We start from the raw sequence: 14527 nt of genomic DNA, 5'->3' as shown, positions 1-14527 counted from the left end.
CTTGTCCCTCTAGGTGTCAGGATGTCATTGGAGAAGTAACCAGTACACAGCATCAGGTTTCTGGATGAAATGACAGCCTGCTGGAGTGGGGCAGGTGCTCAGAACAACAGCAGCTTCCCCTTATGACTGCCCAAGGAAACACTTCAGGGGGTAGGGCACAGAGGTGCGTGACCACAGTCCCAGCATTCTCAGAGGTAGAGGCGAGACTAGGAGTTTAAGGTCACCCTTGCTACACAGTAAGTTCAGTCTGGTCTATGAGACCCTATCTCAAAAAAACAAAACAAAACAAAACAAAAAAACTTGAAAAGGAAAAAGTAGAGACCCGCCCAAGTCAGACAACAAAATGAGAGGTATATGATGTCTTGGACAAACGCAGTGGGGAGACATGGTTCCAGTAACTGAGAGACAGATTGCCTCTGAACAAAGGGGCTGCTTGCTTCTGTCTCTCAGAACAGAATCCCAGGTAGTAGATCTGTGGAAAACAAGGAAAGGCAGTTAAAGCTTGAGAAAGATGAAACAACGGACAAGCAATGGCCAGGTATCTGCTAGGTCTCCTTTCTGTGGCTGTGGGCTGGAGGACAGCGGCAGGATATGCAGGGCAGAGGTAGGCAGAGCACGGAGCAAGAGGGCCCAAGGCGAGTCCTATAGCTACAATCACTCTGTGCAACACGAAGCATTTGGCACACCAGACTTTTATTTCACAGCACTGATGATAGCTCACTTCTTTCAGAAATCGGCAGCCAAGAAAAAGGAAGTGGTCCTCCCTTGGGGGGCGTGCAGCTCATCTCGGTAAGCGGGACCCTGCTCGGGCCAGTTCGTGGGATCCCTTCTGCCAGTCCCTTACCCGGCTGCGCAGGTCTGAAATGATGGCTGTGAGGTCGATATTCTTCCTCTCGTAGCCTTGCAGCTGGTCTTGGCACTCAGCCAACTTCGCTTCTGTGATTTTAAGAATGTCAGGCAGCTGTTGCAAGTCAGCCAGCTGCGACTGGAACTGCCGGCGGGCCTAAAGCAGGAAAAGCAGCCCACGGTTGGCATGACCCTAACTGAGAATAGGATGGCCTTCCTCTAGAATGCAGCTGGGCTGCCCCAGTCCCCAAAGGTCTCGCAAAACCCACAGGTAGCAGCTGGCCTGCTCTCCCACACTTGGGCCGGCCTTGCCACTTGAGATGGCCATTCATTTAGTCAGCAAGTGTCAGTGGCAACACCAGGGTTCAGCACCACCCCAAGAGCTCTGCAGTCACTTTCTTTGAATAATAAAGAAGGCACAGCTGGAACCACAGAAGGACACTAAGGATAGCTCAAACTTAGCTAAAACTTGGAAAAGCAGGCTGGACTAATTCCAAATCCCCTAGGAAGGCAGCTGTGAGGATACAAAGACCAGAGGAACAGGAAATATCTGGTCCTGCTCCATCTTTGAGCTTTAACAAGACTGAGGACCAGAGACAGGCAGGGAGCTGCTCAAGAAACTAGTGGCTGAGACTGACTCAGACTGTCTCCAAGGTTATCTTTAAGGCAATCACTGTGGACCAGTCAGCCAACAGCTCCAGAAGAAAGAGATCCTTCCAGAGGTGAGAGGCACATTTAAAGATCCTACAAAAACAAAGGCTCCAAACGGAATAAAACAGGTATCCCAATACCTGGCCACTGAGTGAATCTGAGTCCACCTAGACGCCCCAAGCAGGATGGGCTTTGTTTCCTTGAGAAAAAGGGAAAGAAGGAAGAAAAAAAAAACAAGGGAAAAAAATAGAAACAGAAAGCATAGTATAGAGAAAGGCCAGAGGGGACAATAAAGAGAGAAAAAGAATGCATACATAGTGTGGGTGGGAACCAGCTAGGAAATCAGTTACTCTGTGAAGGAGCTCAGAAGGGTCAAGGGCACAGAGGGTGCCACTGGATCAGACACTTGTACAGGCAGTGAAGAGAGCAAGGAAGGGGGACAGTACCGCCTCAATTTCCTTGTTCATTTCATCTTTAAGCATCTTGTTCTCTTTGTCGCAGCGCTCTAGCTGGGCAGCCACTTCATCAGCTTCCAATCTTGTTTTCATCACCTAGGGAACAAAACCACAATGGGTGCTCTTGGGCAGAACTCTCCCCTCCCACCTTGCCCCTCAGAGGCCTAGCGGTGAGCTGCCAAGCAGGGGGGCCAGGCTACCCAAGGGGTCTACCTGGCTCTTATAGTTGTCAATCATCCCCTCGTAGTTCTTCACCGATGCCTTCAGCTGTTGGACCTCCAGATGAGCCTGGTTGAGCTTGTCCTCCATAGGGGCAAAGCTAGCCTAAAGAAGGGAGGACTTGTGAGCAACCAGAAGAAATGTTCAAGATCTGAGTCTCCTTATCCTCAGTCTACTTGTAGAAATCAGAAAAGAACATGCCCCTGTACAGAAGCTCTCATCAGCTAGTGTCCGAGGAAGACTCCTACTGTGACCCCTCCATTGCACAGATGATAAATGGTGGTTATCTAAAAGCAATATACAAACTCTAAAGGAAACGGGTGTTCCGGCCAAGTAATAATGTACTTGCCTGGCATGCTAGAAAGAAAATGAATATAAAAGTCATGGACTGCATGCCCAAGGTTCTAGATTTGGCAAAATAGTTATTGTTCTATAACTTTTTCATGAATAAACAAATTATATAATGCTTTTAAAATTTGCAAGATACTTTTTTGCAATACAGATAAAGAAGAAGCAGGAATGAGCATGAGAATGAATAAACGTAAGCAGATGCATGGTGGCTCCTATTTAATCCCAGCTCACAGTGGGCTGAGGTGGGACTGCTGCCAAATCTGAGGTTAGATAAGGTCTAACAATACACTACCAAACAAACAAAAACAGGAGGAACAGGGTGGAAATGGGGAAAAAGGAAGGGGTTAATACAATGACCTAAAGAGAGGAAAGAGCTAGAGTATAGCCTGGTGGTACAGTGCTGGCCTAGCAGGTGCACAGTGCTGTGCTGTCCTCAGCATCAGATTTAAGAGGAAGAAAGGAAGAAGCAGAAGGAAGCTCCAGAGCATCAGCTGGGTGCCATCAGGACAAATGCACACACTGTGACAGAGACCTGTCTGGTGCTGACAAGGAACTCTGAACCTTAGAGCATGTCAACTGCTCGCTCTATCACTGAGCAGCACCTCCGCAGCTTCTGGGATGTTTGAAACATTTCCTATGCACATATCCAACTGTCTAAGAGGATATACTTTCACAGACAACACTTTCAGTGGCTACAGTGCATAGTCTACATAGATACACCACGGTGTAATTAATCCCCAAGTGTTGGATTTGGAGGTTACTAATTATTTGAACCGTGATTTCTGTGTATCCTAAGTTGGCCTGAAGCTCACTCTACATAGTCTTCAACTCTCTCACATAGTCTTCACCACTCCTGGCCCCTTGAAAGTTATTTTCAGGGTGTCTAACAATTAAGTAAAGCAAAGACATTGTACCACCAGAGCAGTAAAAATACGAAGGACTGATAATACCAAGTATTGCCAAGGGGACACAAAGCAACAGTTGCCACTGACAAGTCACTGGTGGAAACAATGTATACAACAATTAGGCCAGTTGTTAACATCTGCTAAGGCTGACACCAGCAGATGACCTCTGCAATTCTACTTCAAGGAGTATAACCAACTACGCACCCAAAAGATGTCCACTACCAGTAAAAGAGACAAACGCTAATGGATCCACCTCCCAGCACCCCCGCCCCCACACAGCCACGAGGAGTAAATTATACACACTGTGCTAAGTGAAAGCCACACATCAGCACACAGGCTGTCCACAGCAGGCAGATGGGTTTGTGATGACACAGGCAGCAGCTGCCTTTACAGGGGTGTTACAGGATGCTCAGAACTTTCAGAGTGATTGAAAAGCTATTCATGTTACAAAAGTTAAGGATCTGCATACTTTTCCATGCCATCCTTGTCTTGCCTAACAAAAACTAAAATCAGAGGGAAAGCTACTCTGGAGTGACAGCTCTGCTCAGGAGGCTGTGGTCTGTCTGAGTCAGGAGCCTACTTGAAGTTTGAGTTGATGTGTTTGAGATAGGTCTCACTCTGTAGGCCAGGTTTCCTCAAATTAATAAACTTACAGTGAGCCTTCTACCTCAGTTTCCTCAATGCTGAGATTACAGGTGTGTACCTCCACATCCAGTATTTAGAGACCTGCAAAGAGCTGGGTCTACAGAATTAGTCTCAATTTCAAATCCCAACTCCAAATTGTTCCTCGGGCAAAACCCTGTGTGACTCTCTTTAAGCCTTTCTTTTTCTTTCTTTTTTTTTCTGATTATTCAAAACAGGGTTTCTCTGTGTAGCCCTGACTGTCCTGGAATTCACATTGTAGACCAGGCTAGCCTCAAACTCATAGAGATCTGCTTGCCTCTGTCTCCTGAGGGCTGGGATTAAAGGTGTGTGCCACCACCGTTTGGCTAAGCCTTGCTTTCTTTTTTATCTTTGGTAGATTAGAGATCAAACCTAGAATCCCAGGCTTGCCAGGCAAGAGCTCTACAAATAAGCTACAATGTCCTTATTTCCAATTTCCTTATTGACCAAAAATAGTCCACATACAACTGGAAGGCTAAAATGAAAATGTGTGAGGTACCCAGCAGACCCCTAGAGAGCCATTGTTAGGGCCAAAGTCAATTCTGTACTGCAAATGTATCCAAATGCATCATATAAGCATTTCACATGAGTTAGCACATTCTCAGCAGGACTCAACTCAGGAGCTGCAGCAATAAATTAGATACTGCCAACTCCCACGATGCCCCCCCCCAGGCCCCATGTGCATGCCCGCAGTAGTAAGAGGCAGCAGTGGGAGTGAGGCACCAGAGCACGCTGCCTCGGGCTCATCTGGCCCACTGAGGCCAGCCTGCTCTTGGCCTCCTAGCTCCCAGGATGCATCCAGACCTTGAGCCTCTCGTTCTCTAGCTTGAATGCAGAATACTCAGCGGTCTGCCGGTGCAGTCTCTCCACAAGGCTGTCCCGGTCTTCCCGCATCTTCTCCTCCAAGCTTTGTTGTTGGTTTACAAGATCTGTCACCCGGCTGGAAGATCGGCAATAGAATCAGTTCCCAGACCTTCATGGGAATGGAGCTCATCCCCACCACAGACCATTTCCACCTCATGGCACGCTGCCTCTCTGCTCCCCAGGCTCCACACCAAGAAACAGCTTTCCCATCCCAGTGTTCTACCTCCACATAATAGCCTTTCAAAACGGTTCCCATAATACCTCCTCTGGAAGCTACCATTTAGCCGGGATGACTGTGAGTGTGCCCATTCTGACCACCTCGCATGGCCGAGACACAGGCCTTCCCAGCTTTCAGCATCACCAGACAGTTCTCTCCCCATCCTTGCTTCGTGTTAGGACTAACTCCTTTGAGACCTTTCCCTCAAGTTCCAGGTTGGTGGTTGGTAAGGACTACCCAGGTAGGCCTCATCCCCAGGCACCTGGCACATGTGCCTTTTGTCCCCACAGCACTGTTCCTGTGTGTGTACACATGGCTATCACAGGTAAGAACTGGACTGACTATGTGAGAGAGGCTTGAGGAGCCAACTGGCAGACAATGGAGAATGCACAGGGACTAGCTGCACATCCCTCAAGAAAAGCAAGACAACTGTGTGCCCATGTCCTGTTGCAGAGACTAGGGCCAGGCTGGGCCTCTGGGATGGGTATCTTATCCCCTTGAGGATGTTTACAGTTCAGGTGATAGAGACCTGGGCCTCTCACGGGCTAGACAAGTGGAGTAGTGGCCCAGGGCTAGAGCTAGAGCCTGACACAGGGCTGCCCACATCTCAGCCCAGTTTACAAGTCCAAGTCGTAGAGATCACAACAGTCTCATGACATTGAGACCTCAGTGCACCATGCTCCTTCCACCTGTTCAAGTCCCGCACTTAGTTCCCCTATTCACACAAAGACATACTCGTTCAAAACGATAATTTCCAACTCGAGGTCTCCTTTGTCTTTCACAACCTGGTTGTAGCGGCTCCTCCATGACTCCAGAGTAGATAAAGCTTCAGCAACATAAAGGTCCTGGGGACACAGGACAGCAGGAATGTCAGCCTCACTTCAACACTTAGGCTGAAGACAGGTAGGGTGGGCTAACCTAGATAGACCCAGCTTCCCGCTACCACCTCTCTCAAGATGAAAGGGTACTGAGAAAGCCAAACTGAGCTCCCAGGCTTCCAGCATCACACTGCATCCTGTGGGCAGATCCCAAGTCATCCTTCCCTCGAGATGGATGTGCTGGACAGTTCTGGTCCTTCAATCATCTCCATTTCCCCAGCCACACCCCGCTCACTCACGCCAAAAACAGGTGCTGGAGGGGCAGGACTGGCACCTTGTCGGCAAGTTGCACGTGTAACTGCTCAGCATACTCTTCACTCTTCTCGGCTCGCTCCTTCTGGGCTCGGATGGCCTTCTTCAGGGTCTCTTTGTCCCGGTCTCCCTTTTGCTTCAGTTCCTTTAGCTGCTCCATGATGGCCTCCACTTCCGCTTTGTGCTGGTTACCGCTCCGCTCCAGGTTCTAGGAGGAGACAGGAAGGAAGAGGTGGAAAAGACAGCAAGGGGGTATGGCAGCAGAGAAGAGAGAAAGGGAAATGTAAGAACTCAGACCTACTGGGACAGACACCAGAGCCGTGACCCTCTGGGTCCTTTTGACCATGGAGAGCATTTAGAATCGTCAGATACCCAAGTGACTCAGCAGAGCAGCCACCCTGGGAGCCTGGAAAGCATTTGAGACTAATGCCTTCCCTCATGTAGTCACGAAAAATCTAAGAGTGACAGCCTCTCCCTGCCCCATCTGGGAGCCAGCAAGCACCTTGATCTGCATGCACAGGCGACTGTTCTCAGCCTCTTTGCATCGGAGCTGTGCCTGTAGATGCCCACGCATGGACTCCATGGACTTGGAGAGCTCAGATGCTGTCTTTGCTTGAGCCTTGGGAGACAAGAGAAAGTAATGAAGCCAGCTCTAGCATAGCACCGTGCAGCGCGGCTCCTCACAGGGGCTAAACTGTACCTTCTCACATTGTATCTCCTGGAGGAGCTCTTCCACCTCCTTGTCCTTGTCTTGCAGCAGTAACAGCAGGCGCTGGGAAAAAACAAGAGTCACATGTCTCTGAATTGGGCACAGGGGCCTCTCAACACAGAAAGTCACTTGCAATTGTCAGAGACCCAGGCAGGAGCACCTAACCTATAGTAAATTTTTTTTTTTTGGTTTGGTTTTTGGAGTCAGGGTTTCTCTGTGTAGCTTTGGAGTCTGTCCTGGAACTAGCTCTTGTAGACCAGGCTGGCTTTGAACTCACAGCGATCTGCCTGCCTCTGCCTCCCAAGTGCTAGGATTAACACGTGCGCCACCACCGCTGGGCCTAGTGATTTTTTAAAATGTTTTTTGGTTTTAAAAATGGTGATGTCAGCCGGGCGGTGGTGGCGCACGCCTTTAATCCCAGCACTTGGGAGGCAGAGGCAGGTGGATCTCTGTGAGTTCGAGACCAGCCTGGTCTACAAGAGCTAGTTCCAGGGCAGTCTCCAAAACCACAGAGAAACCCTCTCTCGAAAAACCAAAAAAAAAAAAAAAAAAAAAAAAATGGTGATGTCAATTAGGAAATATAGAAAAGCACAAAGCTCAAAGAACCCCTGACACTTCTGTTCATCAATAACCACTCAACATTCAAAATGAGTCTTAAATGCATTTTGTTCTGTACCCCAAAATCTCACATTTATCACAATACGACTGAATCCTTCCCATCTTTTGGAACAGCTGGTGATGTTCCAGCATCTTGACCACCTGAGCTGAGCCTGATCAGCCCCTAAGCTGTGAGTGGGGGAAAAGCAATGTGAGTATCCCTCAACTTCTACTCCTTCTCAAATCTGTATTTGTCTCTCTCCTCTTTCTCTCTCCTCACCTTGCAAGAGATGGTTCATGAAGAAACACACTCCAAGAATGTGAGGGCAGGTGAGCTGGGAGAGGCACACAGATTGGCATCCTCCATGGTGATCACTGGTCAAGCAGCAAGGCCTTTCCCTCTCTACCTTCCCTCTCATAGAGACATAGAAGACCATTCAACACCAGAGGCTCCCACCATCTTGGAGAAGAAGCCTGGTGAACTTGCAGTTCCCAGGTCAATTGCCCACAACATTTGCCCATGCTTGTTCCTTGCACTCACGAACTAACATCTTGCACAGCTTCAAGTTTCACAGAACATGAAGCCTTGGGAGAGAATTCTAAAATAGGGGCTATACTTAAAAAAAGAAAAAATAAATAAATAAAATAGGGGCTGTGAAGTAGAAAGGTGTGTACTTTTTTTTCTCCTTAGAGTCAGGGTCTCTATTCTGTCGTCTTGACTGTCCTGGAATGCACTCTGTAGACTAGGTGGCCTCAAACTCACAGAAATCTGCCTGCCTCTGCCTCCAGAATACTTGCGCCACCACACCTGGCAGTATGTACTTTTTGACTGCTGAGAATCCAAAGAATAAATCCAGGTTTAATAAGGCCAGAGGACTAATGATCCCTCATGCTGGGGTCTCACTTTGTACCTTGAGCCCTTCAGTGATCAGCTAGCTAGCTAAGTCTAGCGGAGAAGGCAACAAAGCGGGTGTCAACCCATTTTATAGATCACAAAATACCACCCAGACAAATGGTAGATGTGTGGTTCCAGCCCCGCTGTCTATTCAGCAGCTCTGTTCTGGGACGCCCAGCCCTCTAGCACCTAACCCACTGGAGTGCCCAAGGGTGTGGTGGTTACCGCTTTCTCTGAGTCCGCCTCTGCCAGACGTTTCAGTAATGCACCTTGTTGCTCCATTAGTCTCTCGGAATCCTTCAGCGTGGTTAAAAAGAAAACCCAAGATTTAAATAAGCAGAGAGTCTACATCTCACTATTTTCCTTTCCATAAACAATGTCTAGCCATATATATACTAAAATATACCAATACAGTGTCATTATAAAGTCATGAATATTATTAAAATTTCAATACGCCAGGCAGTGGTGGCGCACATCTTTAATTCCAGCATTCAGGAGGCAGAGTCAAGAGGATCTCTGTGAATTCAAAGGCCAGCCTAATCTACAGAGCTAGTTTCAGGAGAGCCAGGGCTACACAGAGACACTTACCACTGTTTAGCTAATTTTACTTTAATGTTTTTTAAAAATTATATATTCTTTTTCATCTTATATATATGGGTGTTTTGCCTGTGTGTGTCTGTGCACAATAGGTATATGGTACCCACAAAGGTCAAAAGAGGGCAACAGATCCCTTGGAACTGGACTTACAGGTGTTTGTGAGCCACCATGTTGATGCTGAAAATTCAATTCAGAAGTCCTGGAAGATCAACTAAGGCTCTTAACTATTGACCCATCTCTCCAGCCACAATGTAAGGCTGTTAACCTGTTTATATGTATGTGTACCTGTGTACCAAGTGCATGTCAGGTGCCCATGGAGATCAGAAGACAGCATCAGATCCCATAACACTGTTGTTACCAACGGTTGTGAGCCACCTGTGGATGCTGAGAATGAACTGAGGTCTCCGCAGAGCAGCCAGCACTTTTTAACCACAGAGTTACTGCTACAGCCCCTTCCTTCATTTTATTTTATTTCTGTACAAAGTCACCACTACAGCCCTTTCATTTTATATCATTTTTTTATGTACACACATTTTGCCTACATGTGTCTCTATGCATTATATGCACATAGTGCCCACAGAGGCCAGAAGAGGGTATCAGATGGTTATAAGGTTGGGTACTGGGAACCAAACACAGGTTCTCTGGAAGACCAGCCATTGAACTTAACCACTGAGCCATCTCTCTAGCTTCTCTGGGCATCTACAGTCATTTATCTTTCCTTAACAAAGTGGGCAGGGGCTATGCCATTTTTAAAGAATCATATCATGGGCTGGAGAGATGGCTCAGTAGTTAAGGTCTTCAGTTCAATTCCCACAACTACATGGTGGCTCGCAACCATCCATCTATCTATAATAGGATCTGATGCACTCTTCTGTTTTGCAGGAATACAGGCAGAGAACCTATACATAAAATATAAATACATTTTAAAAAAAGAACGATACCATTTTATGTGTTACAACCTGAAATTGTGTTTTTTTGTTTTGTTTTGTTTTTTTTGAGACACTATCTCACTCCGTAGGCTAAGCTTGCCTAGGATTCACTAGCTTGGGCTGGCCTTGAACTCCCCGACTGCCTTAGTGCCAAGATTACAGGTCGTGTCACCATGTCCCCTTACAGCTTGATTTCTTTTTCCAGCTTTTATTTTATGTATATGGCTGTTTTGCCTGCATGAATATACTTGTGCCAGTTCCTGAGAAGTAAGAAGGTAGCAGCACATCCCCGGAACTGGAGTTATAGGTGATTGATTGTGCGTCTCCATGTGGGTGCTGAGAACCAAACTTCCTCACAAGAGCAACAAGTGCTCTCAACTGCTGAGCCATGTCTCCAGCCCCACCTTCATTTTTTAAAAGGCTGTACGAGGACGTAAATATGAATGCCATACAGTTAATCTCTTGATGTGTCGTCCACAATGACTGAAACGTCATGGTACTGTTCTGCATACACCATTTGCTCCAACAGAGCACAAGTGCTCATCACACAAAGTTCATGACTTCACTGTGGTAACCATTTTCCAACACACACATCTGCCTAACCCCTGCAATATATACTGTTCTTATTGGTCAATTACACCCCTCCCACGCTGGCAAAAGTAATAAAGTGAAAACATTAACGACTTTTGGGTACGCTGTTGTTTAACTGTGGTAAAATACATAATAAACTTGGCACTTTAGCTTGGAAGGCATACAGCAGTAACATTTAGTGCATTGCAATCACTACCATTCCCATCACCCCAAAGCAACCCTATTCCCACTGCATCTTCCCTCTAGTCCTTGGCAGCCACCAACCTATCTTCTGCCTGTAACCTGCCACCGCTTTAACGTTCTTTCTGGTGCTAAGAATTGAACTGAGGAATTGAACTCAGGCTCTTCTGGCCTGCAGACATACACACAGATGGAATATTGTATACATAATAAATAAATATTAAAAAAAAAAGAATTGAACTGAGGACCTCATTCATGCTCGTCATGCACTAAAGAGTTGCGATGTATTTCCACCGCATTTGAACTCTCCTCGGTGATGACCTCCCAAGGTTTTTACTTAAGTATCTGTGTGCACATCATGTGTGCAAGTGCCCAGAGGCCAGAAGAGCACCGTAATGACCTCAACCTGGAATTGCAGGCTGTTAACCACCAGACCCGAATGCTGGGAATCAAATGCCAGTTGTCTGCAAGAGCAACAAATGCTCTTAGCTGCTGACCCATCTCTCTAGTCCCTAACTTTATATTTTACACTTAGTTGTTTTTTCATACAGGATCTCTATGTAGCCCAGGCTGGCCTACAGAGATCCTTACAATCCTCCTGCCCCTGCCTCCCAGATTGCTGGGATTTACAAGTCCATGCCACCAGCTAACGTCTGTTGACTTTCAAAGCCTTTCCCTAACCCTCATCTTTTTGCATATGCATGGTTGTATACATGTCATCTCCTACCTTGACTCAGGCTAGTTGGTCTTTAAGCTACCAAGATTTTCCTATCCCTACATCTGTCTCCCCCGCGGATTATAGACACCAGTTCTACCCAGTTCTAGGGATTTGAACTCATACCCTCACAGTTAGACAGCAAGCATGTTTACCCTCTGAGCTGTCTCTCTGGCCCACTTTGTCTGTAATTGTCCATTATATTAGCTCCTCCTACAGTCTGGGCAACTGGGCTGCTCTTGGGTTTGTACTTGCAAACAATGAGGAGATGGATTCGGCAAGGCATGGAGAGTGGTCTCTTGGAATGATACAGGAAGAGGGAAGCACTAACTCATGTGGGTCACTACAGGAGGACTCTTACCAGTCCCAGACAGTCACGGTCTTAGCCATGGTCCTAGTGCTATTTTAATTTACACTTTCCTAGTTATCAGGGAGACTCAGCATCTTTTTTGTTGTTTTGTTTTTCAAGACAGGGTTTCTCTGTGTAGCCCTGGCTTTCCTAGAACTCGCTGTGTAGACCAGACTGACCTTGAACTCAGAGATTTACCTGCTTCTGCTTCATTAGTGCTCTGTCTCATAAAGGTTGGGATTGAAGCTAGCACCAGTATGGCCCCACTAAGATTCAGCATCTTAAACATCGACAGTCATTTGGAATTCCTGATGACTACCTGCTTCTCCTTGCCCATTTTCTCACTCACTGCAGCTCTATGACTGCCCTCTGTCTGCTTCTTGAGAGGCAAAGCATCCCTTGAAGGAGGCTCACAATCATTCCCTCTGATTTCCCAGGTACCCTGATGCCATTTTCTAAAGACCTAGGAACTGACAAGCGATAGCACTGAGCACCTGGGAGGCTCACGTAGGGGGAATGGAACATTCAATGGCAAACTGGGCCACACAGTGAGCTTGTCACTCAAAAGGACAGGAAAGAAAGGCTGCAGCTGCTGCGCTCAGGCTCCTGCCACCATCTGTACTCCCCAAAACATTCCACTCATGTCCGAGGTGGCATTCTCTCACTTTATAGCTTAGGGTGGGGCTGGGACAAGCAAAGGACCTGAGGCCACACAGCTACAAAGGGCAGGGCTAGGCCCTGAAGTGGACTCAGACTACAAAGCCAGAGCAGTGGTCCAAACACTGAGCATATCCTCCAGGTGGCCCTGAGCCCACACACAAGCTGTGAGTAGGAAATGAAGTCGCTGAGTATTCTCATCCAGTAAGAGACAGACTCCAGGATGATAGAGGTTAAGTCATAAACGGAGAAAAGCCTGGTGTGCCGCCCTGGAATCCTAAAGGCAAGCACTGAATTGGAAGCCAGAGATGAGAGAGATGATTCAAAGGCTAATAAGAGTCCTCTTCTCTCCCAGAGGACCTGAATCCAGCTCCCATGTGGCAGCTCACAACTGCCTGTCAATCCAGGGGATCTTAGGCTTCTGACCATTGACCTTTCATACGTACACCCACATACACTCACTTGCACTCACATACATACCCCCCAACAGACATACACACACACACACACACACACACACACAATTTAAAACAGTAAATTTAAAAAAAATACAAAGATTAAAGGTAAGGGGCTGGAGAGATGGCCTGGCAATTAAGAATACTTGTTGCTCTTACTGAGGACCTGAGTTCAGTTCTAAACTCCAGGTCTAGGCAATCTGACGCCTTTTTCTGGCCTTTGCAGGTGCCTGGCATGTATGTATATACATACATGCAGACAAGATTCTAATACACATAAAATATCTTTTTTTTTTTTTTTTTAAGATTTTGTGAGACAGGATTTCTCTGTGTTGCCCTGACTGTCAGGCTGGCCTCAAACTCACAGAGGTCCACCTGCCTCTGCCTCCTAAATGCTGGGATTAAATGAGTGCACTATCACTGCCTGGCAAAATAAATTTGTTTAAAAAAAGAAAACTGAAGGCTAGCCTAGGTTACACAGAGAGCTAAGACCCATCTCAAAGCAAAAGCAGAACCAAGGGCTTGGCTTGTCACCCCAGCATTTAAGACAGAAACACAAAATTCAGGAATTTAAGGTCATACTTCAGCTACCCATGAAACCCTGCCTCAAATCCAAAACCAAATCAAAGCTGAGGGTAATGGCACCCACTTGTAACCAGGAGTTCAAGGCTAGCCTAGGTCTACACTGTGAAGTCCAGGCCAGCAAGGGCTACTGTGTCAACACCTGCATCAAAAAAGCAAAAAAACAAAATAAAAAACAAAACCAAACTTTCCCTGCTCCCCAAAAGAGAAAAGACAAAATGGCCACAGCGAAGCTTTCTACAAGTGCCACGCTCCTCTAGGAAAAGCTGCAGCAGCCGCAATGTGCCAGGCCTGGCCCCACCCATAATCTTCCCATCTCTGCACAATCCCGAGAGGTGAGTGCTCTACGCACTTCTCAGAAGAAAAACTAAGGTATGAATTACCTGCCTGAGATCACCAAGTCAGAAATTAAGCATGTATAACTAGTTTAGAGAAGAATTTGGCTATAACTAGAAGCATTTAGAAACATATTCTAGACTTTTCATTTATTTTTATTTATTTTTTTGAGACAGATTCTCAAAAATCTGGAAAATCACTGTGCAGCCTTGGCAATCTTCCTGCCTCTACCTCTCAGTCCTGTGCTACCATGCCCGTTCGGAATCTTTCGAGAACAACAGGATGATAGATATCAACAATTTGTCAGAAATACAGTGATAATCCAAGTGTCCATCAACAGAATGGATTCATTACAATGAGAATAAAGCAATGAAATCCGTATTAGACTGAAGGACAAGAGTGAAGTCATGAAAGTGTTAGCTGGACATGGTGGCTGACACCTGCTCTGCCAGCACTTGAGAGGCTGAAGCACAATTCTTCTGGGTTTGAGGTCAAAGATGAGTTCTAGGCAAGCTATAAACAGGATGAGACCTTTGCTTCAACACGGTGAACAGACACACATACAGGCAAAACACCCATATACATAAAAGAAAACAAAAATAAAAACAATATTAAATGAAATAAGGCAGAGACA

General features: G+C 46.6%; 1 protein-coding gene across 7 annotated transcripts in view; it reads right to left on the bottom strand.

Annotated features, from left to right (window-relative positions):
* Odf2 (outer dense fiber of sperm tails 2) overlaps window positions 1–14527 on the bottom strand; it is a 38776-nt gene that overhangs the window by 9431 nt on the left and 14818 nt on the right. For 5 of the 7 annotated variants that reach the window (XM_075985647.1, XM_075985651.1, XM_075985646.1 and 2 more), the window contains exons 9-17: window positions 8728–8799; window positions 7002–7073; window positions 6804–6920; window positions 6324–6509; window positions 5907–6016; window positions 4895–5030; window positions 2166–2276; window positions 1944–2048; window positions 845–1003 (exon numbers count right to left, since the gene is read on the bottom strand). In XM_075985647.1, the coding sequence (XP_075841762.1) occupies window positions 845–1003; window positions 1944–2048; window positions 2166–2276; window positions 4895–5030; window positions 5907–6016; window positions 6324–6509; window positions 6804–6920; window positions 7002–7073; window positions 8728–8799 (1068 nt within the window). Of the gene's footprint in view, window positions 1–662; window positions 1004–1943; window positions 2049–2165; window positions 2277–4894; window positions 5031–5906; window positions 6017–6323; window positions 6510–6803; window positions 6921–7001; window positions 7074–8727; window positions 8800–14527 lie in introns of those variants that run through there. The other 2 variants (XM_075985653.1, XM_075985652.1) reach the window with 2 other exon arrangements.

This window comes from Microtus pennsylvanicus, chromosome 9 (genome assembly GCF_037038515.1).
Source record: "Microtus pennsylvanicus isolate mMicPen1 chromosome 9, mMicPen1.hap1, whole genome shotgun sequence".
Lineage (NCBI taxonomy): Eukaryota > Metazoa > Chordata > Mammalia > Rodentia > Cricetidae > Microtus > Microtus pennsylvanicus.
The sequence above is the reverse complement of the archived record's forward strand: the minus strand, read 5'-3'. Positions and strand labels throughout refer to the sequence as shown.